General features: G+C 41.5%; 1 protein-coding gene across 2 annotated transcripts; it reads left to right on the forward strand.

The window, feature by feature from the left end:
• The first annotated feature begins 2,614 nt into the window (after positions 1-2,614).
• LOC120894866 (T-cell leukemia homeobox protein 3) lies at positions 2,615-25,306 on the forward strand. 2 transcript variants are annotated; one of them, XM_040297713.1, is made up of 4 exons: positions 2,615-3,451; positions 5,299-5,651; positions 14,212-14,437; positions 23,908-25,306. In XM_040297713.1, exons 1-4 carry the CDS (start codon positions 3,252-3,254, stop codon positions 24,107-24,109), a joined length of 981 nt encoding a protein of 326 aa, XP_040153647.1. In that variant the 5' UTR covers positions 2,615-3,251; the 3' UTR covers positions 24,110-25,306. The 2 variants fall into 2 exon arrangements, with proteins under 2 accessions (XP_040153647.1, XP_040153648.1); XM_040297714.1 differs by having other exon boundaries at positions 2,615-3,415.
• Positions 25,307-26,718: the final 1,412 nt, after the last annotated feature.

Raw genomic sequence — 26,718 nt, forward strand, 5'->3', positions numbered from 1 at the left:
TCATAAGTTACTATTCTTTCATTGCATGTCAATGGTCCATATGTTCATTGTCAATATGAAGCAATAAAGCAATCATTAAATGGGAGCTTTAAAAATGTTCATACCGCACATTTTTACATCAACATAGCGTTTTTCCATACGAGACACCTGATAATAAGAACGAAAACGGTGATTGACATCGTTATCTTGCATCGCACTGGTAGTGCGTTTGCGCGTTTCCCATATTACTTATTCTCGTTTCTCTCACACACATACTCTCATCAACGAAGCAAAAGTGCACTTCACTCACCCCTGAGTGACGGTTGCACAAATAATTGCACAGCGGGATCCAACCAATCAGCGCACTCTGCCCCAAACGCAGGACTACAGCAGCCCGATGATGATATTGAGTGAGCGGAGAATCGAATACCGCTCTACAGTTTGCAGTGGAATGTAAAGTGAAAAGAATTAAACGATCTACCATGGCTTCAAACTGTTGGAATTCAACGAACACATATTGATGAGTGCTGGGCGCACCTCGAAGTTGTTTTGGTGCAAATTAGCAAAGTTTTATAGCGCCAGTACGAAAAATGAAGCTTTTTGCTGGTTTTATTTAAGCAGCTACCCATATCCATTCGCATTATTATTGCGGAATGAAAAGTTTTTTTTTATTAGCATTCTTATCAAAACGCTTCTGGGCAGCATGAAAACAAACCTTTAACTATTTTTCATGCATCAAACGTTTGCTGCTGTAAAAACGAGTAAATGCTACCGCTAGGCTCCGCCTTGTTTGCCCGACCACCATTTTGGGCGTACCGAAGTAAGGTACAGCGAGACAGAATCGAAATCGTACACAAATGCACAAGCCTTAATTAATTTTTCCCATAATCCCTAAAGCACAATATAATTTTGAAAGTACATTATAGATATTCTACGATCATATTTAATCAAAATTCATCAAACATTCACTTGCCCGAACTATCTAATTCATGATGGAATATTGTTTTGTTTTATACAAAAAAAATCGGTTTGTGTCGTGATCCTCAATAATCGTAGATTGGATGTATTTGCAAATCAAGAAGAATACAATATAATTGTGTAACAATACTAATTAAATATTAACCCATTTTACCCGAGTGTACAAAAACTTGATCCAACTAACATAAGTTTTTATTAATTACATTTAAGTTTGGGCCAGAAACAGATGAGAAATCCGTTTTTGTTTAGAATTGCAGATTCGATTTAGATGTTGAGAGATGCATAACGTATGACATTTTATACGCTGGGCAGATAATTTATCAAACACCCAAAGCACCCAAAAATTGAACTTTTCGTTTTATTCAACAAAAACCAATTAAAACATGATTTCAATAATTGCTTAGCATTAGCGACTTCAGAGTCACTGTGTGTGATACTCATACAATTATTACGAAGCATGCAAACCCACATCAAAAATAAACAATAAATAATAAATAAATAAATAAACACACACGTTGTACATCGGTTGCAATATGCACATAATTGTTTAGTTTTGGTTCGATTAGTATTGATCATTATGGTTGAATGTAACGTTTTGTAACCAATTTGAGGAATCGCGAATCCTTTAAGATAGAAATAATCGAGAGCTTTGTTACTTACTTTTGTGGCTCCATTTCCCTCAACTCTGCACTCTTCAAACGCAACGAAAATAACAAAAAAAAATCACAAAAGTGACAAGAAACACTCTTAAGTATTCAGTTTCCACAATGTTCAATACGCTAAACAGTTTAGTTTCATAGGAAATGGCTTTGCAAAAATGGAGTACTTTACGTTTGAAGTTTTATACGCTGAACACAAATGGCTTAAGGGCGAAAAGTGCATAGTTTTAAAATAAATCATAAAAGCTTAACTTGCTCCCATTGAACAAATGTTGGCTTACTGGATGATAATGCATTAATAATTTTGGATTATACTAATGTGCATATCAGTTTATACAGTGTAAGAAATTGTTCGTAATATTAAGCCATTCTTTCTACATTTTGAACTTTAGTGTATACATATTTAAATTAAGTGATAGATTATGTAAAAATATGTTGAATATATCATACTCAGTGATATTATGATTATGATATTATTTAATTATGATAAATTAAAAGCTTTTTTTATTGTTTTTCTTAAATTTTAGGACTAGTGGCAAAAATGGTTTGAATGATACAAAATATGCAAACACCCAGAAACTTTTGCATTGAAAATCATTTGTAAATTTATATTCTTTTAATCAAAACGAGAGCAATATAACGGGATGGATCGTGGTACAGTTGTCAAATAATACGACTTAATGACATGTCCGTCATGGGTTCAAGCCCCATATGGACCTAAATACCCAATCAAATATGAACCGATTTAACAGCGACATACAATCCTAACCAAGTACAATATGCTGTTTACATCACTGTCCCCTATTAGGGTGAGTAAAACCGACGAAGGAAAAAACAACCACACTGCCATAAGCCTAAGAGCCAGCACGGTTATATACTCACCCTGTACATAAGTGATAGGTACACATGTAAAACCTTCTGTGGGCGTGTCATCCACCTCGATTTGATGGTTGAGGGTCTGTCTTTGCTTCGCTGGTGCACAAACCGCTTAGAACAACGGTTGCGGACGAAAGTGTTTTTCTGCGGCGCGCGTGTTCATTCGTATTGTTTTGACTCGGGCATCCCAAACGGTGGAACGGTTTTTGGTGGAAACACGCAATCACGCATTCGTAACGTTTCGACTAGCAAATGCGAGCGAGTGAATCGCAAACCAAGGGCTGGATGTTTATTCTTCACTGCGGTAGTGCTTTTAGTTTAGTTGCTCATTGTCGGTGCAGTGTCGATAGCAATTACACAACTTTTCGTGAAAAGTGACAAATTAAGGTGGTTACCGTTATCAAATCGAAGAAATCCACACCCAGCGCAAAGCTGTTCGAGCAAACTGTGCTGATGATGATAGATAATTAATTAATGAGCAAACATCAATATAATGAGTAGTGTAGTTTGAAATACTTTGCTGATTACTAGCAAACAGTTTGCCTTGTTGATTGCAAGTGAAGCAGGAAGAACAAAGTTATATGAGTGTGTTGAAATCAGGCTCGGGAATTCAGGTCCATTAAAGAAGCTGTGACACATAAGAAAGCTATCTATCAAATTTCATTGTTTGTGTCAGTGTGTGAGGGTGTGTATTTGTGTAGAAACCATTGTGCTGTGCGGAAAATATACAATACATCCAAAATTCCGCCACTAGCGATAATGTCGTCGCCGCACGAGGACGAAGATCAGGATCTTGATCAAGAGATTAATGTGGACGCTGACTCAGACTGTCAATCGCGCGTATCTTACAACAGTGGCTCGGAAGACATTGATCTCGATGGTGATGGCAATGGGTCCTGTTACGAAGAGTCCGACATTGCCAGGTACGTGTGTGCTACCAAAACGATATGCTTCAAGAAGTAAGAAAACAACCCGAGCAGTGTTATAATAACTATTGAGCTTTATTTAAGCATTAAGCATATATAAGCATCAAGGACAAATTGAAATTTGGCATCTTCGAAATCGAATTAAACCTCTTTATAAAAACTAAGACATCAAAATGTGTGATAGGAAACCAAGAAAAAAACGAGTTACACCTAGTATAAAGTAACTCAAATTTCATCTTGAAGATAACTTATATTGAAGCAACGTTAGATTTGGTGACAGCGGGATTTAAAATGTTTATTTTAATTGTAGATAGAACCATTTTAGTTCCAGAAATTTAAAGCAAAACATTCAAATGGCCCCCTTTTTGCTAAAATAGTAAAATCAACTGTAAATCATTTCTAGCTTCTGCCATTTTAACTTAAAAATCCATTTGAGTGGTTCCTCAAGCTTCGAAGGTTTTTCATTGCGAAAAGTGGCCAAACGATCGTTACTAATGCATTCATTATTTCTGCTGTTAGCGCTAATGTTCATGAATATGCGCATAATGCCATTGTGATGAAAGTTTTGGCAAATGAGTAACAAATTGAATAATCAGCAGCAGCATCAGCATAGATAGACGGCTTAGCTATTCTTGTCTATTAACGATAATGCCATTTACTGGACGGAATGAGAGAGATAGACATTTGTATGCAACATTTGCGTATTTATAGCGCATCAATTTAGCATATTTTTCTCTCTAATTACATATCATTTTCGCGATGATTGACAATGAATAGCTTTTAGTTGGTGTCTTGTGCTGGTGTGCCTTTCACCACATTCCGTTTTTGATGGATTACGCGTTCTTCTTTTTGCGCAGCCATGTTCGTACTAATGAAAACACGAATCGTACGCATCAAGCTTATCGGACCTTATTAAGATCAGGTGCCTCTCTATTGAATAGATGAATCACATTTTGCTTACCGTTTTGCACATTCTCACATTCCCCTACCTGCGTTCCACCTGTTTTGGCAATTTATTCCAACATCAAACAGCGTGCCCTCCGCAATAGATCACACGGCGGAATTTAACAAATTAATTAGACACTAATTTATGCCACAAGAAATAGCCGCTTGAATAAACTATTAACGCCTTCCCATCAAATGCTACCGCACATCCACTCACCATGCAAACCACAAACCGTGCGTGAATGGTCAGGGCCGAAGTACTATCATCAGCTAGGCCAAGCTTACACACAAAAACATTCTACTACGGTAGCATCATCATCTACCAAACCAATTACAGAACGAACCAGTAGCTCCCGCACTGCATTATGAACAGATCCATAATTTTCAAACACCTTCCTCCTTTAAGCTCTTATGGGAGTGATATGATTTAAGGAGATCGCTTTTTAAAAAGGAAAGATACTTTCCCGTAAACCCCTTTTCCTTCAAGATTCAGATAGAGTTAGAGCTCATTTATTATTCACTCGATCCCAGGAACCAACCAACCACTCGGCCCTGAACCCAAATTATAGAGGGCAAGGCGGAAGTGTAGAGTCGGAAAAAGAGTTGCAAGCATTTCTTAAAGAGGCACCAGTTCTGGTAAACCAAACAGTTTCATTAAAAATGCAACATGTTTACAAACAGCAACAAAAAAGTAACCACAGTCCAAAATACTCGCCCGATCTGGCCTATACTGTGTCCCAATAAAACAGGTTGTAAAATAATCCTCTTTATGATACGGCAGTCGGATAGGATTGATTGAATTTATGAAGTGGTCGCTTGCGTCCCAGTGGAATCAACCCAGGAGATGCTTTTAAGTGAAGAAGCTCGGTGAAATATACTACAACTGTTTCTTTTTTATTGGTTTTCGTTCTTTCCCCTCACTTCTTTTCAATCAGTGACCATCAAACACATTCGACCGAGCCGACGACACGATCGCCGAACGAAAACCTGCCCTTCAGCATATCGCGGTTACTGGGCAAATCGTACGATCGTGACCAGAAGGACAAGGATGCCGGCACGGAGGACACCGGCCCGGAGGGACTCATCAAGAACGGGCATCACATTACGGTCAGCTCGCCGAGCAGTTTGCAGTACGCGGCGGGAGCGCTCTACAGCTACCCGATGTATCCTGGCGGCCACGTGCTGCGAGTGCCTCCCCAGCGAGGACCGTGCAATCCACTGTCCTGGACGCTGCCCCCACTGCATCCGGCCGCGCTCGCCCATCAAGCGGTCAAGGATCGGCTAGCTGGTAAGTGACGAGACACGAACGATTGAGTCGTTTTTGTGTTGAAGGTGAAACACACCCATTAAGTAGGCTTACGTTCGGGAATCCTGCTTACAGGATTTAGTTAACAATAATAACTATAAAATTAACGAGATGTTCAAACTACTACAGAAGCATGCAGATCCTATTATGGATGTTCGACTGCTGTATACGATTACATTAAAATTTTACGATTGGTTTTTACGACCCGCTTCATCTTCCATGGATGTGTGCTCCATGGCATTTGGACAGCGAACCGTCTAATCACAAGACCATTAGAAGGAATTTAATGGGAAAAATAATAAACAGACCACCGCTCGGAATAAGGCGACCGGGAATCTCGGCACCGCGGAATTAAGATGCAGTTTTTACGCTTTCGAATGTAATCATAGCTGCAAGTTGTTGTGGGCTGAAAAAAAGTTAAATAGTTGGACAATTATGATCTCCCAAATAAATCCACTACCAAATCACGGTAGCAGCGATGATCGTCGTGTGCGTGCGCCCAGCACGGTCAAATATTTATCCCGCGGATGTAATCGTATCACGATTGCCATAGCAGATCTTTGTAGCTTCCACCGTTCCGCGGCACCTTCCGCGGTCGTAAATTGTGTTGTGCCAAACAAGCCAACCACCTTGCCTTTCATTCCGATCGCAGTGGTGAAAACAGCGGCTATTAGTATTAATTATTGCCGTATCATTCGGAAACGTTTCATCCGTCGCCAGGGCAACACGCAACGTACACACGATCGAATCGTGCTTGTGCCGCAGGAGTCAGACACCATCGCCCTGAGGGGCAACATGGTTGATCGGTTGATCGTTAAAACAAAAATCAAAGCGTTAAGCTCCATGTTGACCCTCGCCGCTTCGATGAGTACATCGCGCGACGTGGCTTCGGTTTTCTTTGGATCGTAAACGATCTTCGATCGGTTTACGGTCTAGAAAATACCGGTGAGCAGATTCCAATCCAAAATTAATTCAATATCTGCCGACAGACACATTTATTAAATCGGTATTAATCATCGTACCAATTGGTTCGTCGAGTGGGGAAGAGAAATGGTATTTTTGAAGTGGTGAAAACACACCATTCCGTAAACTGGACAAACCAGTTCGCTACATAGGGAGTCGTTTTTTTCTGTTTCGCCTATCCGACCAAGCACAAACAAAACATAGCAAGCAAACGGTGCCGTATTATCTCCTCATTTGCTGACTCATTCCGGGCTCTCTGATAACGCTCCTCGAACCCCCGTAGCTGGCCCCGGTTTGTAGGTGTCCTTTCAATTAGACGTAAGACCTAACGTGGACCGTCCTTGGCAAGTAAAGCCCAAAAAGGAAATAAAAACAGAAATGATTCAACATCGAAAACCGTTTGAAATATTTATGTCCACACTTTCTCCCGCAGCGCCCGAAAGCCCGAGAGGAAGCGCCGGCCGAGTATAAATCGAGACCATGTTGACAAATTCCATTCCTCCTCCTTCCGATAGTCGCCTTCCGATGCGCCTTCCGGAGGCTTTGCCTTTTCATTCATGTCTATCTCGAAAAAAAAAGACTCTATCCCCACCCCGAAGCCAATTAAGCTGACATCTCTTGTTGATCGTTTTGCACCTTTGCGTCATCGCACAAGACGCCGCAATAGCATGTCTATTGGTGAAGGAGGCCGAAAAACGGCTGAACCCGAACGGGCAACCTCACCCGATGAGGGCAGGACCCCGCAGAGCACACCTTTTTTTCTGTTTTTTGGTACCCCGCTTATCAGGCCCCGGTACAAGCTTCTTTACTTAAAAGATTAACCGGTGAGGTGACCCTTGTTAGCTTGCCGGATCGCTTCCTACGACAACGTACAGAGCTGGCAATGAACACGGCGCATCATCATCAGGCGAGATTCGGCACTCGATCTTCGATCTTGGCGCAATCGGGATGGGTGGGACGGAAATGGTGGGAGGAAATGTTGTAGCGTTTTTTTTGTTTTGTTTGCATAATTTCCTGGTCCGATGCTGTTTGGGAGATTTTCGGCAGTGTTCGGCATGTAAGTTTGCGATAAATTATCGCCGACAGAACCCACCCAAAACCAAATCAACCGGAGGGTAACCGCGGCAGCCGTTGACGGGGCGCTTGCGTGTGTGCCGTTGGAGCGTATGTGTGTTGTTTTATGCCAACCGAGCATCGAGATTGAACCACTCTTTTCTTTTCGGTTCACGGGTTTGTCGGAAAACAAAGCCCGGTAGGCCTGTGTAGCTTGTGTTGCATTTCAGACATCTTTGTGCGCGACTGCAAAATGCCGCCTTGGAGTGCAAATGCGCTCATTGAAATAGCGGCTCGGTTGATTGGATAGTACGCGGCTCTGGTTGGTTGATGATTGGTTTGCTGGTTGGATGAATTGCAAGCGGGCAAGTTGGGGCCGGTCATCCTCCTTCGAAGGAACAACTACGGTACGACAGAAAAATGGCCCAGCTATTATTCGTAACAGCAAGCGGCAATTGGGCTGCGTGGCGAGCCGTCCGGTAGGATACTTTGCGCGGACAGTTTACGCACGGTAGCCGCAGCAACAGCAATTATGGCAACAGTAAATGATAGCATTAAAACAAAACCTCCGACAATTACAGTGGTGGTCAATTTTGCTCAACGATGGCGGCGGCCCGTTTTTACCATCGGCGACCGGGCACCTAAATGGCTCGAAATTATGTTTAGTTGGTGATTGTTGCTGATTGTACTTGTCGAAGAAGAAAGAAAATGTCCGTCGGCTAAGATGAATTCGAATGGCTGGGAAAAGACAACTTCCCATCATTACCAAACTGGTAGCAGGAAAAGAGAGGTTTCGCGACTGAATACTGTAGCTCTTATTTTTCTATTTTAATAGTGTGTACAACTATACTCCTATCATTAGCCAAACTATTGTAGATCGTTGTTAAACAATCGGACACCTGTACTTTTTCGACAGCTTCACCCACAATGTGACGGACGTCGAAAGCTTCCACACCTTCTTCATTAAGCCGTCAAGCGATATTTTTGGGAAATGCATGTCAAGGCTGCAAGAATACATCTGGCAATTGGCGTTGAAAGCGTATAATTTCACAGGAATCTTCCGCACACGCCCCAGCGAAGATGATGAAATCGCAAATAACAAGGAGGACATCCTAACAAAAAACCACCACCTACAAGCCGACCGGCAACACGCGTCAAATTCGGAATCGCCACCTTTTTTTGGGCATTTGGTTCTTCCTATCAGGCCTATCTTTTGATCGTACATTCTTGGGTCACTACCACACCAAACGAAGGTCTAGAGACATGCAAGCCAACACACGCTAGAAATAAGCTACGATTTGGTCAGCTTGAATGAAATTGGTTGCCTTTTTTTTTTCTTTCTTCAAATCACCCGACTCTACCCGAGGAAGATGATTAGAGAGGTTGGCGTTGCGTCTCGGAAGCTTGTTTGATTCGTGTCATCCGCTACGCGCAGGGTCGGCCGCACGCATACCCGTCGGCCTAGCGGAAGTGGACAATCTGGCTTGGTGATGCACTACATTGTTTCCGTTTCTGTGTCGGATTGAAGGAAGCACTGTTGTCGCAGTCCAGTTTTCGTGTCGCGTTTCGTTTGGATAATGGGAAGATTGCACGCTACGATGAATCATGCGATTAAAAGATGTACGAGCCAAAGGAATTCGGGGCCGTCGGGGAGAACGGAAACGATCCCGGGCTGTTTTAAATGTTGGATAAACGTATGTAAAGCATTCTATAGGAATGAAGGTTTTGGACAAACGTATCGAACTAGAAAGACAACATTACTGCCGAATATATGTTTTCCCTACGGTCATATAGCGTTTAAGGGAAGGCGTTTAAACAATTGTTGAGATTCTAGCATGAATTAAAGCTTTTAGCTTTTGCTCAACAACTCAAAAGCTTTGAAATGTTTTCGGTACTTTCAAAATGTAATGGTACTACACTAATTAAAGTATACAAACGTTTGAAAGTCAGTGACAACGACAAAAAGAGCTTTAATAGCTATCAGAAGAATAATCTAAATTTTTCACTTGCTTTATCATAATTTGAGAAGCGAAATATTGGACTATGAGATCAATTTAATTTCCTATAAAATCCTTGGTAGTTCATTACTTTCCATTCGAATTTCCATTGATTTACTCAATAAGAATAGTAGTAAGAGATTTAATGCACAGACTCGCTTAACCTTTTATAATTTCAAAACAAATCATTTACAATCTCTTTACGATAATTGAAATGCACAAAGCCGTACAATATTTTTCATGTCTATTTCCGATGCTTCCGATCCTTCCTTTCACCGCCGATTATCTAAAACTGCGTGTAGCACGTCGTCCTATCACCCTTAATATCGCCATCTCACTCCATCTCCCACCCCCCCCTTCTACTCAAAACACTTCCCGTTTTGCAATCACCGTTAACGTCAGGCACGATTCCGACAGCAATCAATAATCCAACAGACAGACCCGCCAACCAATATTGGGGATCGATCGTTATAGCGTCTTCATCAAAAGTTGTGGCTGCCCTCCTTGGGTCCGATTATTGTAAAGATTATTATCCCCTTGTCGTACCAACAGCAAGCTTATGGTGTCGAAAGGGGAGGGCAATGTAGCGCAGTAAACGCAGTTCACGTGCCTAAAATCCCGAGGTAAAAGCTATTTTATCCTTTCGTGAGGCGTTTTCCGTGCGGGAGCGTTCGATAGGGTGGGAAATGTTCCTTAAACGATATTGCTCCAATTTGTGGCACACAGCAACGCTTTTGCGCTACTTTTCCTTGGGCCCCGTGAAAGCGGCAATTAATTGGTATTAAGTACTCAAGTACTCTCGGCCTTCGAAGCGTCACCGACGGCGCCTTGTGCTGGTCGTTTGCTCTAGCAAATGCATTGATCGCCATTAATTCTATGCTTAGGTACACTATCGCGCCGATATCCTTACCACTGGTATGGCTAAAGCTGTCCCTCACTGCCACTATTATGGATGCAAAACCAGTCCACAAGTATCACTCAGCAGGCTTTTCCCCTTTTACAATGGCAGCGCAATCGTTACAGCTATTTAGTCCACTACTGTCAAAGCCGTTTCGATCGCACACGCGTACTGAAAGCGTTTTAGCGCCTGTTGGATTGCACGCCGTAATTGAGTTGTACATGAGCTTGAAGTTACCACCGCCACCACCACCACACGCCATTGCCAGCTTTACACACACACACACCCGTTGTCTGCTTGCTGCCCCCAACGACACGAGTAACCATTTGCTAGACCACGCAGTTACGACCATTCAAACCATTCGATCGGTGTGCGATTCCGATCCGTGCGTTTTGTCCGCCCGGAGGGTTTTGCGGTGTACGCGAGGCGTTATCATCCTATAAATAATATATTTTATTTCAACGATAAAACCAGAAATTTACAGTTCACCTCTCTCGTCTGTTTGAGGTGAACGGGACGCTGGGGCAACGGGAGCTTAGAAGCGATTGAAAGCGTAAGTCGTCGCTAGGGTTGGGTTTGAGCTGCTATCATCCCGTCCTCCCGGGGTTGTGTCTAAGAATAAGTGAATTGATTTCTACACCACATCGCCCACCCGAACCGTGTGCTGTGTTGTTCTGGGCTTTGCGTTTCTTGAAGGAGTTACACTTTACAGCTATACCCGGTCCCAATGGATAAGATTTGGCGGGAGGGCATGGGAAGGCTTTTAACACCGTAAGTGTTTATGGAGTGTTCGGTTCACTGCCATTTTGGAGTGAGCCGATATTTATACACCCGTACCGTACGGGTTCCGTGTATTTTGGATCGTTAAATCTTACCGATGGGTTGCCAATATAAAGGCAACAGTGGTTTGGTGCAGATGCTATTGGAGCACATGCAATTTACATTTGGAACAGGTTTTAATAGCAATTACCTGATGGTTCCATCAGTTTGGAACCACATTGAAGTCTACTTGATGAAAGATATGTTTCTATATAATATATAACACTCAAATAATGTACATAACAATCGTTTGGTGATCGTCCCTGGTGTCAAGTTATCATTTTGATTGCAAGTCATAAATATATGGGTACGTTGTACTCAAGCAAGGCATCATCGTTTTATCGATGTGCGTCTTGCAATGAATTTGTGATTAAACAACGACGTGTCTGTGCTGTAATAATCGGATAAGGTCGAACGACAAGCCTTAAACCATCAGTTGCTGTAGCGTTTAACAGAACCAAAGGCCAACGGAACACAAAAAAAGTGACAACCAGTGCCGGGAGCGATGATTGAGGCGAGGAAGAAGGAGATGTGTATAATTGAACTCATTTATTTTAAATTCCTACATTAAACGGGGCTGATAAAACATGCAACCGTCAACGACCCGGGACGGCGATGAAATATATACCTTTCCCACCCATTTCCACCCACCGGTTGTGTTTGCGTTGTAAAACTACACTGTTCCCCGGGTGCACGGAAATAAAATGCACATATATGTATCACCACTCCGGTGCAGCTAATGAACGGTAATAACAATTTGCTTCCAGCATGTTTTATGTGTGTTTGGAGTAGTTTGCTTGTATTTTTTTTAAATGCGTTGCAATTTTGCTGTCCCTGCATGACGCACAACGCTCACGGTTGATCCTGAGAAAAAGAATGTGTCTGTTTTGCGCTTTTTTTGCTTTTGCCATAATAATGGACGAGTGCAGCAAACCTTCCACGAAATCGTTATGGCCAACATGACAGGTTCGGTTGGTAAATGGCGGAATTTAAAGTTCAGTGTAGTGAGGCGGTTTTTTTAATACAAGCAGCAATGTCAATGGCTCGAACGCCTGAAGGTAGAGAGACGGAAGTAAACTATTTAGCTGGAATTAATGTCATGAATTGTTTGCAATCATTTTGCTGGTTGGATGAGGTTGAATCAAATTACAGCCAGTACAAAAAGCCTGTCAGTTTATTAAGGTAATGAGCTATTTTAGACTGTTGATTTGTTTGTATTTCTGTTGATGTTGTTGTTGACTGTTGATTTATTTGTATTTGTTTGTTGATTTGTAGATGAATGTCATTAAACAGTGTGTGTATAGTAGCAGCGATTTAATTGCTTCATGGATATGAGTAAATACAATATTTATTACCTAAAAAATGTTACTTAAAAAATACTTCTTGTTCAAAGTGATCGCAACTTGTGTTTGCATTTCTTGGCAGGTTATTTCTTTGAAAACAATCTGAAATACTGAGTTAATCACAAGTAAATACAGGGTTTTCAATGATATTATTGACATTTTCAGCGAGTTTATGATTTGCTGGAGCATATAATTGATTTTTTTATAACTGATGATACGCTAAGCCTCAAAATTTTAAATTGAAAATATTTCTGTTACGCAAAAATACTGCCGAGGTCCTGTTGAAACGAAATAATCTTCATGTATCTTTGCGTACATGCGTAAGTCAAAAACTGCAGTTGTCTGCAAAAAATAACAACCAGTAAATAAAAGATCCTCAAAAATTATCAAAAATATATAACAATCAAACAAATTTTGGGGGATTTTACGATACTAGCCAGCTGTTTTATATGGAGTTTGAAGCATGGCTCAAACAAAACCTCAAACAAAACTAGCCTCTTATTTCATCATCATAGCCTACATTATTTCATCCTGAACAAATATAAATAAACACCGCTTCGAGGCAGGCTCGGTCAACATAGCTCATGAAGGATTGAAATCTTGGCTTAAGCATTAATATTTTGTCAAGAAAGGCTTAACATTGTCTGGATCGATGTTTTAAAATTTATTCAAAGTACATAGAGTCCCACTTAAACAGAAAATAAGAAAACAAAACGATTTTAAAATGGATTCTTATTGGTACACAAACAAAGAAATCAAGTATGGCAGAAAGTAATTTTCAAATAGATACAGCCCGGATTATGGATATTGTTCTACTGACAGGCAAAGCTTTAGGCCCGCCAAACAGAAAACGGGTGATAGATAAAAATAACCTTCTAAATTCGATTAAAATATTCGATTAATGTAAGGGTAGTCGTTATTTCAAAGATTTTTTTCATTTGAAAGGAGATTTCAATTTTCCTTTACAATGAAAATAACGCAGCATTTATAAGAATACTCGCATGATGTTTATACCCAAATATATAAGGTTTCAAAATAATGTTCTGTTCCAAAAACGAAGGTGCTATAACAACCTTCCCATTTTGTCACTTAACCGACCCCCAAAAATAATAGACCGTCATCAACGCAGGGCAAATAAAAATTAAATGCAGCTTGATAAAGCCTCCCAGGTGTCTACTTTCGGTGGTTTAGGTGGGCGCCATAATAAGGGAGTCATGATAATGGCCCTTTAATAGTCAAGCTACCACAATGGCCCCCAACGAGCTCCGACATCATGCTCAAGCTGACTAGTTGGAGGGTGACGTTTTGATAATCACAATCTTCAACAAACCCACACACACGCGCACGCGCTAAAGCCCCAAACACGAAAATCATAGCCACAGCACACTTGCTAGTGTAAAAATGCTGAAATGCTCTGTCAATAATTCTTGTATAACTATAGTGCGCTTTTCCTTACCGTTCATTTACAGCTTTCCCCATTGCCCGTCGGATTGGCCACCCGTACCAGAACAGGACACCGCCGAAGCGGAAAAAGCCACGCACCTCCTTCACCCGCATCCAGGTGGCGGAGCTGGAAAAGCGATTCCACAAACAGAAGTACCTGGCGTCGGCGGAACGGGCTGCCCTTGCGCGAGGGCTCAAAATGACCGATGCGCAAGTGAAAACCTGGTTCCAAAACCGCCGCACAAAATGGAGGTAAGCGAAAGGGATTGTTTGTGTACGTGTGTAGCAATAAAAGAAGCAAGGCAGGAAAAACGGGTCAATGGGTTTAGCTAGCACAAGGGTTCAACAAATATTCGTTGATGAATTAAACCGTTCATGCATGTGACACTGGCCTGTGCGCTCGTGCGGGTAATTGATTTTGAAACAACTGCTTGGCTACAGTCGATTCGGGGCGAAATTAATATCCCAAATAAGGGAAGGGAAAATGAGTTTGGGTGGGGCATTTGCTTTGCATAAGTTACTCTGAAACACGCTGGACTGAGATGCACTGAATTGCGCTGTTGTATGAGGTAAAAAGCTTTTTAGCATTGTTTAACAGACTGTCACTCCAACTTTTTAAGTATACTTGGAGATTGTTTTTCAATACGTTAAAATATATACTCCACTCACAACTTCAAATTACACTCTCTCCACTAACCACTCTCGCCAATTTGCAAACAATCCATTAGAGTTGCTGAAACAACGAAACAGCTGAAACAGTGAAACTTTACGACGACTGAGATTTTGCATGCTCGTCCGAATGTGCAGCACCTGACCGCAAGGGACATCGCAGCATGACATCTAACAAAACCCAATCACACAAAACGAAAGGAATCTAATCAACGCGCACAGCATATGGCAGCAGCAAAAAAAAACAAAACAATCTTATCCACCGCAGCAGTCACACGAGAGACACAGCTTTGTGCTAACACTTTGCTGAATTTCTTTTGCATTCGTCGCATTCACCGGCGGCACTCTCTAATCGAATCCCGTTGGAGTTTGGAGCGTGGCGAGACTGCCAAAAAAGTCGTCACCGTCGGCAACGGACAGTTCGCAGGACGGATTTAGTAGAACCGCCGAACCGTACCGAATCCAATCATGCCGGATGAACGCTTATTCTATCATATAGCATCGTGTCTTGTCAATTATAATCGTTCGCAATCCTCTGCAACTTGTGTGCACCGCGTTGTGGTTCATCTTGCTTGTCGTGATGCTTGTGAAATCTACATCCGTACATCGGTGTTGGAACCCAAAGGACAACAGCTGCACTCAATAGTACTCGGTCACTTTTTTTGTTTTACCAGTAATTGGAATTCAATTAAAAATAACATCCTTCTGCCATAATCCAATTCGGCGACCGGACCTCCTCATCTAGCTACTGAAGTTGGTGTGTGATTTTTTATTCTCATATCCCGTCAACCCGTCCCGATGGCGGCCAATCGTACAAGACGAAACGAAAAGCATTCCTTTGTACAAAACAAAAACTTTCTTGAAACCCATCCATTGCTGTGTGGTGGTCGGCGAATATTCATGAGATTCGCGCTGCACTACACGGTTAACACGAGTTACACAGGTACGAGCGGTTCGGGACCCCGCAGGATTGGGTGTTTTTGCTCTTCTTTGTTGGCTCCAAGCATAGGTAACATAATTTATGCGCGAACAATTACGGAAAGGTACGAACAATTACTAGATTAACATTGCTAATTACAATTTCTGAATTATTCATGCTTTCATTACCGCCAGGACGAACGTTGTGGAAAGGGTGTGGCGGTGGCTTTTATGTAGTCCGAGTTAGCAAAATGGAGCCAAACACCATTTTGGTCGCTATTTTCAGAAACTAGTGCGCTTTCGGGTTTTGTGAGTGCGTACAAGTTGTACCGTCGGTATTTTTTTTCTTTTTGTGGCTCATTTAATGTGGTTTTGTGAGGGTTTTTTACACAACAGCTCGCTCCAATTTCCTTCTCAAGCGAACGATCTAAAGTCGGCTGATAAAACGGGGCCATAAAACGATCCACTTTTATGATGCGGCTAGGCGAGGTTGGACGGTTAATTCATCACTCTAAATCCTGACCATTGTTTCCACACCAAGCAGGTACCAAGTGGAACAGCCGACCATCCGTCTTCCTGCGGTGCGCTTAGAATTTCCCTTGTATCTTCAAGTATACGGACACGCGCGCTATTGCGGTTTTTCCTGTGTGCGTGTTTTAAAATCAATTAATAACTCTGCTCCCGTTGAAAGTGTAACAAAGGAAGCAAGAAAAGCCACCCGTGTATAGCTAAACGCTAGACACCCGGAAAGTCTTGTACTTAAGCGCCATCTTTTACTGGGCCACAAAATGTCCTGCCGAGCGGGGAAGACATAGAAGAGATTGATAACGTCCCAGTTACCGGCAGGAATGGTGTACTGCTTACGCTTTGCTCTGCGGAAGGGGGACCCAGAACTTAATTATCTAAATAGCAGGGTAATTATATTAAATTTCAACAACCTTTTGCTAAGTGGCCCACACACACACACACATAGAGGGAATCCTTTTAGGGCTTGATTGTCAAGTCAAATTCCGTCGGAACTTCTTGCAACTTTTGAAAGGGTTTTTTAAAGCGAAATTCTTAAGAAAGCGAGCCAGAAGGATAAACTTTCCCCTGCGCATTGCCGGGGTTAGCTTACCTGCTCAGTAAAATGGGCCCATTTTCATCTTCATTTGCATTTTACTTAATCTTTATTGTAAAATGGCGTGATAAAGTTTTCAACCCCAATTTATGTTCTTCAGTTTTGGGGTATGAAAATGTTTGAGTTTATTGGTGGGGTTTAGTTGAAGCGAGATCTTTAGCTAGCAACGAATTATGTTTTATTCGGTGTGGCCTTTGATGTATTGCTGTGTGGAAAAAATGAGTCTTAAAAAGAAGGATATTGATTGCTGGGATAACTTGGATCATTGCAAAGGACTTCAGAGTTTATTGTTTTGCTATTTTTAACCTTCTTCAATCATATTTGGCTTACTCCTTTCACAGACAACACATTTTAATTTATAAACGTCTCTCAACCAAACACTGAAAGTGATACAAATTAAGATCAAGCTAATTAATTTTAGGCTCCTTTTCGTTCTACATATGGTCCTCTTCCAGGCTACCAGAAGGAATGCAAATTTAATATTTAGACCCACACTCAAGCTGTGATCCAGCAGCACATTTCGGGTTGGGATATTCACACCAGCTGGCAAATGGGTTAAGCAATTTTGAGGCCCATGTCTGACAGAAACCTCAATCATCAACACAATGTACCGCTTTCAGTCGAGGCTCGTAGGACCTCCGCGAAATACACTAATTTGCTGCGGGTCATTTTAACAACTGGCCTGGTCTGGCCTATGAAATGCAGATCACAAAATTTAGCGCTGCATTGGTAGAACTATTCTCATACCGCATTACCGGGGCCGTTCTCTAACGATCTGCTTCATCTATTATAAATTGAATTTGGGATTTAATTTAATCATTTTCATAAATTATTCCACACCTCACCTGAGCAGCAACGCCACCTGCACGGACGAAGTACAGATTATGGCAAATAGTTACGGTACGCTTACCACACCAACCGACCAGATCCACACACCGCCAAACTGGATTGCAAATGGTCAACCTGCACGGCAATCATCAGCGATTCATTCGCTGACAGCCACGAATGCATGATTTATGTATCCTCGCTCCACAAACCCTCAATCCCCGTTTGCGAAACGATTATATACGCAGCTTTGCTTGCCAGCGCAACCAGCCGATCCGATAGGTGAATTAGCTTCATCTAGATCCGCATTTAAATTTGATTACTGCCATCCGATTGCAATGCCACTGGCATACAGGTAAAGCCCCCATTGCCTAGCGCCAATGTCACGCAAACGGAATTTGAGCTAGTTTTTGGCTGGTTGGGGTTTGGTACTGATTCATGCAACCTGCCAATGGCGGGGAAGCAACGCTTTAACGATGCCTCGCGTGGTAGTTTGCTGCTGATGACAGCTTGCTATTTTTGTTACCAGACTTCGTGACACTGGAAGGCCAGAGTATTGGTGGAAATTAATTTTACAGATTTTAATTATTGATGGCGCTGCTCACCACCAGCAACAACTCGTGAATGATGGAGGGTTACGCTGTGCTACGCGACACGAACGTGATCGTTCTGGGATCGGTTTTGGGTGCGAGGGTGATGTGTAGCCGTGCAGTTGTACGCTTGCGAGATTAATTATGCATCGTAATCCGTGTGTGTGTGTGTCATGACGGAGGACTTTCTAGTTTAGCTGCGAACGTGCAAAAGTTTTGTCTGGCTGTCCTTGCAGTCAAGTAGCGAACAACGTTTTAAGCAATAGTTGACCATTTGCCGGAAGCGAGTGCTATGCATCATTAATCGGACAGTGTAATTCGTACCTGCTCAATTTCTCACAGTTGTTCAACTCAACGGCTGCATATGAAATGAAGTGTATTCTAGTATACAATGGAACAGTTATGTTTTAGGTAGATGAAGATTATATGGAGTATTAGACTGTAAATCAATCTTCCAGCTGAGTATAATTGAAATGAAATCAAACTAGCAAACAATCAGAACAAAGCAATTAATCTTATAATTATTCCATCACCAAGTTGCAATCTTATGTTAGGTATTTGACCTTACATCATTTCTTGTACATATAGTTATGAATTTCAATAGGAATCTTTTTAATATCCTTTTCTATAATCCTTGCCATCTTGGATGATATTCAAAGATCAAATACTTTTATAAATTCAGATCCTACAGATCATAAATACTCTGAAACGCTAGCTATATCCAATTCATGTGTTAACCCGTGCAGATTTCAGATTCCAATAACGTAAGGCTACGGAATGCATCCCTAAAGAATGTTGGAACAAAATATTAATGGAACAAAATATTAATAAACCACATCTCCAACTAATTTTTGTTTTTCGGAATAACCACGGAGATCGCAGAGGAATTAATGTTCTATCTTGAACATTTGAGTACATATTATATTACTTTATTGAATAGATCATGAGCCGAGATTAAATGTCATAAGCACTATAAAATACTTAAACATATGATGCTTTTCATTGCCAATTTAATTTGAATTTGTTTTTCCGGTAGGATCGACTTGTGTCGTTATATATATTAGTATTTCCTACCATTTGAAAGCTCTAAATTATATAAAAAGCTTTCATAAAATATGAGTTTGTTTTAAGTGAGCCATGTTCTTAACAGAATTAAGCTTGCTTGAGAAATTACAATGTAAATTTTGGTTAAAATGCATGCAAAGTTAGTTACATGCATCGTGCCCTTACCAAAGTACCGTTTTACATCGCAATATACTGAGCTCTAGCCCTTAACCTGAACTTAAACCACCGTAAACTACCAATCCCTTTGCTCAATGAACCCAAACGTAACAAGCCGGCCATACTCTAACCCAAATGAGCTGATCAATCGTTTCAGTTGGTTGTAAAAATCGTTGCAAAACAACATTTTCACTTCTCTTTACTCTAGCACTTGCTACCGCCTTCCCGCACTGAAAACGATTCCCGCAATCGTGCTGCCCAGCGTGCCCATTTGTGCCCGATGCCGACAGAACTTACGAAACTAAATCGATTCCCAAATCGTCGAAGATTGTAGCCTGCTGAATAAATAATCTCACTGCCAAGGGCCCGAACGCAAGACATCTTCGCTTGCACGAGCGTGTTTCGTACAGCGTGATCACTTTCCTACATACGTGTGTGGGTGGAGGTCTGTGTGTCTGTGAGGAGATTTAAGAAAACTGTCTTTCTCTACACCACCTGCAGTGTTGTTAATAGTTAACAGTGCTTTGTGGGTTCTTACATTTAACGAGCAGCTACATTTACGCTAACTTATTCATAAATGTTACACCGCAGCTACGGCACCGTCACCAGGCGGCCCCATCGCCCCATCGCATTGATGGTGGCGGCGGTAGTTTTAATGCACTGTGACAATAAACATGCGTCCCATTATCCAGTCACTTGGCCGCTCGGCCACACTTTGCCACGCGGATTAAATGCGAAATAATCAACTACTGTTTGATAATTAAATTAAATAACAGCCATTGCTCTCCTACTCGCGCATCCTTCTTACGCCGCCCGCCTAAGAACGCCTAATGAAGGCGCGCCAGTTTTCTACATGCGACAAACGAGTCCTGTTTCGTTTCGCAGTTTTCCCACCCGACAACTCAATTAAAACCCTTCGCAAAAATAGCGTGTCCCTTCGAAGTATCACACAAAAAATTAACTCCCGATTCACCCTTCTTGGATGGCTTTGCGTGTGTGACAGCGGGCGAGAAGCGACGATGTGACACAATGAGTAATGGTTGGCAGGGCCTAGAAGCACTTCTGCACCGTACTGCTGTGCGTTCTTGGTCTTTGATCAGTCAAATTGTCCTGCTAAGCGGTGCACACGATGTAGTCTTGCGACACACGGTACACGTTCGTTTACAACAAGATAAAAACGAAGCTACAAATGGCACAAGCAAAGGGAGATGGAAAGAAATGCACGAAAAACAATGGCAGTAGCACTCACGTACGGAGGAAGGTAATTCAATTACATGCCTAACAAGATCTAGGGCCAGACATTTGCCAGAATCGTAAAATATTCAACACAAATCAATTTGATTGAATACTGAAATAGACAAACGATTAATTGATAAGGTATTGGTTTTGGAATGAAGCAGGTAAACTTTTGGGTTATTTTTTAATAAGTTGCTGTATGTTTATTATCTTATTTTACTCATTGATTTATATTGTTAATAATTACATCGGATGTTCCACTCAAAACTGGCTTCATGAAGACAGTCGTCGGAAAAAAAACTTCGAATTCAAGCCAAAATTTCACATTTTGGGTTTCTGTTACAATTTCATTTCAGAGAGAGATAAAGAGAGAAAGAGGGAGAGAGAGATAGAACACATCACATAAATAGACTCTGTTAACTGTTTAGATTAACCGTTTGTAGCGTTGGAATTTGTACCTCTTACACATAGATCTATGTACTTTATTTATAACTTTATTTATGAAAATGAATATGACTTCATACCATACAGCAGAGATGTCAAACTGGTGGCCCGCGACCGCTTGAGCCTAAATTGATTTGCAGAAGCTTTTCTGCTTCTACAGTATATGGCAGTCAATTCCAAAATCCTGAAATGTGAAGAAATTTTCAACTTCTTCTCTACATATTGTCAGACCATGCAACGTCATAAAACCTTGTGAGTGTTTAATTGTACCTACTGTCTATGCACGTATGCACAAAAAAGATAAAATCCCAAAAACTGTTCGAGGTATAGAAGAAAAAATAAAACTGTGTATTTTGATGAAAAGAGTATTGAATTCCGGACAATATTATTTAAAAGGTTATAAAATTAACATTTACATTTCTGTATTGTAAATTTCAACATTTACTATTCTGTATTGGATAAACCAACGTAGTTAGTCATGACTAGTTTTTGCCATTATTTTTGCCTACGAAATCTTGTTAGTTGGCACACAACTATGAAAATTTCGGAAATATCAGAAGTCTATGTCCAATTAAAAATAATCTGTTACAGTTTTTTTTTTTACTTTATTCTACATCAAAGTTTTAACTATTGCAACGCAATTTTTATCCCAAAATGAAATAAAAAGAACTGAAAACGATCTGATTTGTGTATCATGTAATATAATATAATATAAAAACTAGGCTGCGGCCCGTGCTACTTATTTCAGATGCATTTTGGCCCGCGGGGTCAAATGAGTTTGACTTCGCTGCCATAGAGCTTTTGTGCGCATTCATTTCATACAAAATGTAAACCCATTCATAAGTAAACAATAAACAAACTTCAAAAACACCAAGCCACGTAAACTCGATCATTAAAAGCATCAGTTTTCAATTTGCAAAATCGAATGAAGCTGATGAACGAAAGTCAATGTTCTTTAAAGCCATCGTCACATCATTTCAATATTATCGCTTTCTTTGCAAAACTGTTTCTCACATTTTCTTTTGTTCCCACTGCGGCTCTAAAGTCTCTGCCGCTGTATACACGATATCGGTGATTCATCTTCTGGTATAACGATTATGAAGGTTTTAATAATGCAACGGCGGGCTTCTGTGCCGTGTGCTGCAGGATACCCCAGGTAGTGATGCGGTACAGGAGGAGTTCGGTATAAAGCGAAGCATAAAAAATTCATATCAAACTTTTGGGGACGAAAACGATGAACAATGGATAAAAGAGAGAAAAAATACCAACACAAAGGTTGACAAGCGAGAGCAGGTTTTTTTTGTCCTTACAAGAATGGAATTTTGGGATTGTTTTTTCTAGGAATTAATAGTTTAAAAAAGATAAACTTAAAAAAAGTATAAAATTTTAAACAAAAAAAGAGTATTTTAGTCCATACATGCCCATGCAACTCTTAAAACAAGCTCATACTTTACACGCCTTCCAAAAATACTGAACAAATCAGGCAAATTGGCCCCAAAAAGACTTTTTTTTGTTGTTAGACACATGACAAAGCGCTAGCTGTCACTGTATGAATAAAGAGACTATTTAAAGGACTCGGAAGCAAAATGGGGGAAAAAAATAACACAACCTCATCGCCGCACAGTCTCGACCAATCCTCTTTGGAGTATGGATTTTTCGTACCAAAAGTGAGCCGCGCGCAGAAGGAAAACTCTTGCCTCGCGCGGTCCCAACACTGGTTAGAATCACTTAGCGCTCTCTTTCCCCGCATTCGTTTACCCCGGTCAAAGTGTAACTGGAAAGTCGCTTAAAAAGATGGCAGCCACGATTAATATTTAATGCAGGAGTGGCCGGAGGGAACAGTATCGCCACGCGAGCGGATGCGGAGAAGTTTCCGAACCTTTTTTTTTGCTGCTGCTGTCTTTCTTTTTCGCTCTTTATATGGCTCCCTTTCTCTCTCTTTTTTTTCCATCCAACCAAAATGCCAACGATTTTCGCCTTGTTAAAAAGATCGATTTATTTTCCGCCCCGGCCAAGCCCGAAAATTTTCCACCACAGACAACCGGCACGAGTTGATCATGACTAAAGGTTTTGTTCTGTTTTGTGTTTGTGTGTGCGTGTGTGTGTGCATGATTGCGTTTTGTTTCCCTGTTTTGTTCTGAACCAATGGTTGTGTTTAACGGAGCCGTTGCGCTGAATTCAATTTGGTTTCGTGAAAAACAGCAACTGCCTACATAAGTTGGCGAGAACATGCGATTCTTTAAATTGAGTTGCTTGCAGAAGGTTAATTTCATCCTTTTCATCCTTTTCCACTTCGCTACCAAAAGGAGGAAAGGGACGAAAGGGAAAGGGAAAAACACGCTACGCTACAAACAAAACACCAATCAGTCAAATTACATGCTTAAGGAGGTTAACATTTTTCTTCATTTCTTGAGCACATGTGAGTGAGTTTTTCATGGGTGTGAGTGTGCATGCTTTGTATGCCATGAAAAGCGCCGACAGCTTGGAAACGATACGCAACAGTAGACACACACACACGAGTTTTGCTAAGCAACGAAATCGATGTTTACGCTTGTTTTGTATTAGTTTGCATCGTTTCGAATGGGAAGCACCATTTGCTGATCTTATTTAGAATTATTCCAATTATTCCCATTGGGATTATAACAACCTTCAAACAATCGCACTTATTGCATTTTTTCTTCTATTTTCTCTCTCCACAGGAGACAAACCGCAGAGGAACGAGAAGCGGAACGGCAAGCCGCCAACCGATTGATGCTGTCGCTGCAGGCAGAAGCACTCAGCAAAGGCTTCGGCCAACCGCCACCATCGGCGGCAGCACCTTCCGCCACCACGCCCGGTGCACCGCTGGCCGCTCTCCACGGACTGCAGCCATGGGCCGAGGCGCATACGGCCGGGTGTTGAAGCGCGTGCTTTCGTTTACCACCACCAAACCGGTGCAACATCGAAACAAAAGTCGATACATCATGCTGGCCATCTCCAGGTCCAGCGTTGTGATATGAAAGGGAGTGTTTTTGCGTACGTGAGCGCGAGTTTCTGGCTGCTAGTACCTACTACCTGCAGGAAGGTTTGGCACTAAAACGTTAACAGTGAGCAATTGAATGAGCGTGCCGCGCACGCATCGTGTGAAACGTTGTACAATATTTGTAAAAAAAAACCAGCAACATAAAAACCGACTCACCAAGGATACGACATACAACGAAAACGACGACTTCACCACTCGATAACTCCAAACTTTGTAGAAATTAGGGATCGAGAGAAGTTTAGGGTCTAGAGCAGGAGTTAATATTAACTAATATATTCCGAGCAAGGAACATTTATCATACTTCTATAATCACGAGCTAGGCACCAGGCTAGGGATCTTCACCACTTCGCAAAGAAGAGTAACGATACGATTATCAGCATTTAGCGAAAGTGCATCTTTACATTTGCAGTATTTCCAGTGCTCTGTTTGTGTGCGTGTGTGTGCGTGTGTATATAGTGGAAACGGTACACGACACTACTGCACCTGATTATGATACTAGAAAGAGTGGAAAAAGGAAATCAAATCGATCGGGTGCAGTTTCAGTAGTGAGAAGGGTTATTCAATAGCATATCGCTTAAGCTGTTAGCTAATTAAACTGTAGTTGAGTTGTAAAATAGAGAGAGAGAGAGGCAACGATCGGCGATCATTCATCCCATCACAATAGCATCAATGTCAAGCAGCATCATTGTACATTTGCATCATTTACTAGACATCTTAAGGATCAATTCGTGCAAAAATGAAGGAAACACAACATAATATACGAAACTCCCATATCCGCCAGACCAGACGTTGTGCAGCCCGACCGGGTTAAGGAACTGTTATTAAAAATAAGCTTAATTTACTGCTTCACCAGATGGGGCAAACACAAGTATAGCGTGGCCATTTCTTTTGCAAACAAACAAACAAAAAACACGCACACACACACATGAGAAGCACATGCATCACGTAATTATTATCTCTAAAGCAGCTAAAAGGAAGTGAAGATACCGAAAATAGGGTTACAGTTGGGCAAAAGGCGCAAATCACTTCCCATTTCTCCCCCCCGGATCGAAATAAAGAACAGTAATAAAACGGAGAACGATACAAATTACAAAACAATGCGTATGATTGGTTTTATTCCCCCTTCTTTTGGAATACTTTTCACACATTTTTGACTACACAAAATACTTCTCACGAGACTGTTGCATTCAAACTTGTTTGTGGCGACTCGCGTTGGCGCCTCCTCGCGCACGAGACGAGATTTGGTGGTAGGAGCAGCAGAAACATATGAGTTTCTACGTGTTAATCCCCTCATCACGAGTGTGGCCCCGTAGAGTGATTTATGCGAAGCAGCACTGCAATGCAGCACATTTTTAATTTCGTTTGCAGAAAGCCGGAGACAATGCTCTGTTAAAGTTTTGTGCTGTGGTCCGTCAGTCGCCAGCCAAGTTGGCCATGTTCGGAAAGCTGTCACTGGTTAAAAGGGGATCATCGGGATTCGGGCGATGATAGCGTTGAGTGGCTTTTCCTAATTGTGTGGCGCTTCACAATCAACCAACACATTTGTCGTGAGTCGGGCTAATCGTGCTAATGAGCGGGGAAAGAACTCAGTATTAATCATGCATTTTATTTATTTGCCATAAGGTTGGCAGGCATTTTGGGGCATCGGAAATTTAATTTCAACATAATTCGTTGCATATTGCTGCTTGATAGGCACAGCCACAAAAGCACCTTGCACCTTTAAAACGATTTAATTCCGCACCGAAAATGTTTCCACCTTCAAGCAAACGAATCAATCAAACCCCGTTTTTCCGCATTTTTCTGCTGCTCAATAATTTATTACGCTCGCTTACGAAACCGACCTGCTGTGAAATCACGGCACAGTATAAAACGGTGTGTAAAATAAAATAAGGCAAACAGAGGTAAATGGAGCACACAAGCCCATCGAAACGAATCACTTCCCTCTGGATATGCATTTTTTATGTACGACGATCTATTTATTCGGAAATGGTCAGTTGGTAGGATTCGAGGCAAAAAAAGGGAACGGTAGGGGAAATCCAACCACCGGTCAGGCGAATAAAATGGCCCTGGATGCGGGCATGAACTGGCAAGAATAAAAACAACCGAATGAAGCAAAAAAATACAAAACGGTCCCAATTCAATTTGTATCGAAACTTGGTAAATATATATTCAACCAGGAAATGGTCAATTGGTAGCAAACATTTATTTCTACTGTTCGCTAGGTGACTGTTGATGGTAGATCGGACAAACAACAGCAACAAATCTCGTGAGCAATTGCTATTTTATTATCTGCAGCATCGTCGCCACTCGAGTACGCTTCAACCTATTGGGAAAGGGGTCCGTATCTGTTTGCCCTGTAGGGTCACCCGTAGACAAGCACACACCCACAGTGACAGTTTTCTCTGGCTTAATTGTAAACGATGTATCAAACACAAACGAGCCATCCTGTTACGATAACGACCAACGTGTACGGAATGTTGGAAAAACC

The sequence above is a fragment of the Anopheles arabiensis genome, chromosome 2 (genome assembly GCF_016920715.1).
Source record: "Anopheles arabiensis isolate DONGOLA chromosome 2, AaraD3, whole genome shotgun sequence".
Lineage (NCBI taxonomy): Eukaryota > Metazoa > Arthropoda > Insecta > Diptera > Culicidae > Anopheles > Anopheles arabiensis.

Bases quoted from the DNA above. Each gene is read 5' to 3' on its own strand.
- LOC120894866 (XM_040297713.1), top strand. From the start codon at position 3,252: ATGTCGTCGCCGCACGAGGACGAAGATCAGGATCTTGATCAAGAGATT. The intron at 3,452-5,298 runs GTAAGAAAACAA...CTTTTCAATCAG, and splicing joins AAAACGATATGCTTCAAGAA to TGACCATCAAACACATTCGA. The intron at 5,652-14,211 runs GTAAGTGACGAG...GTTCATTTACAG, and splicing joins GGTCAAGGATCGGCTAGCTG to CTTTCCCCATTGCCCGTCGG.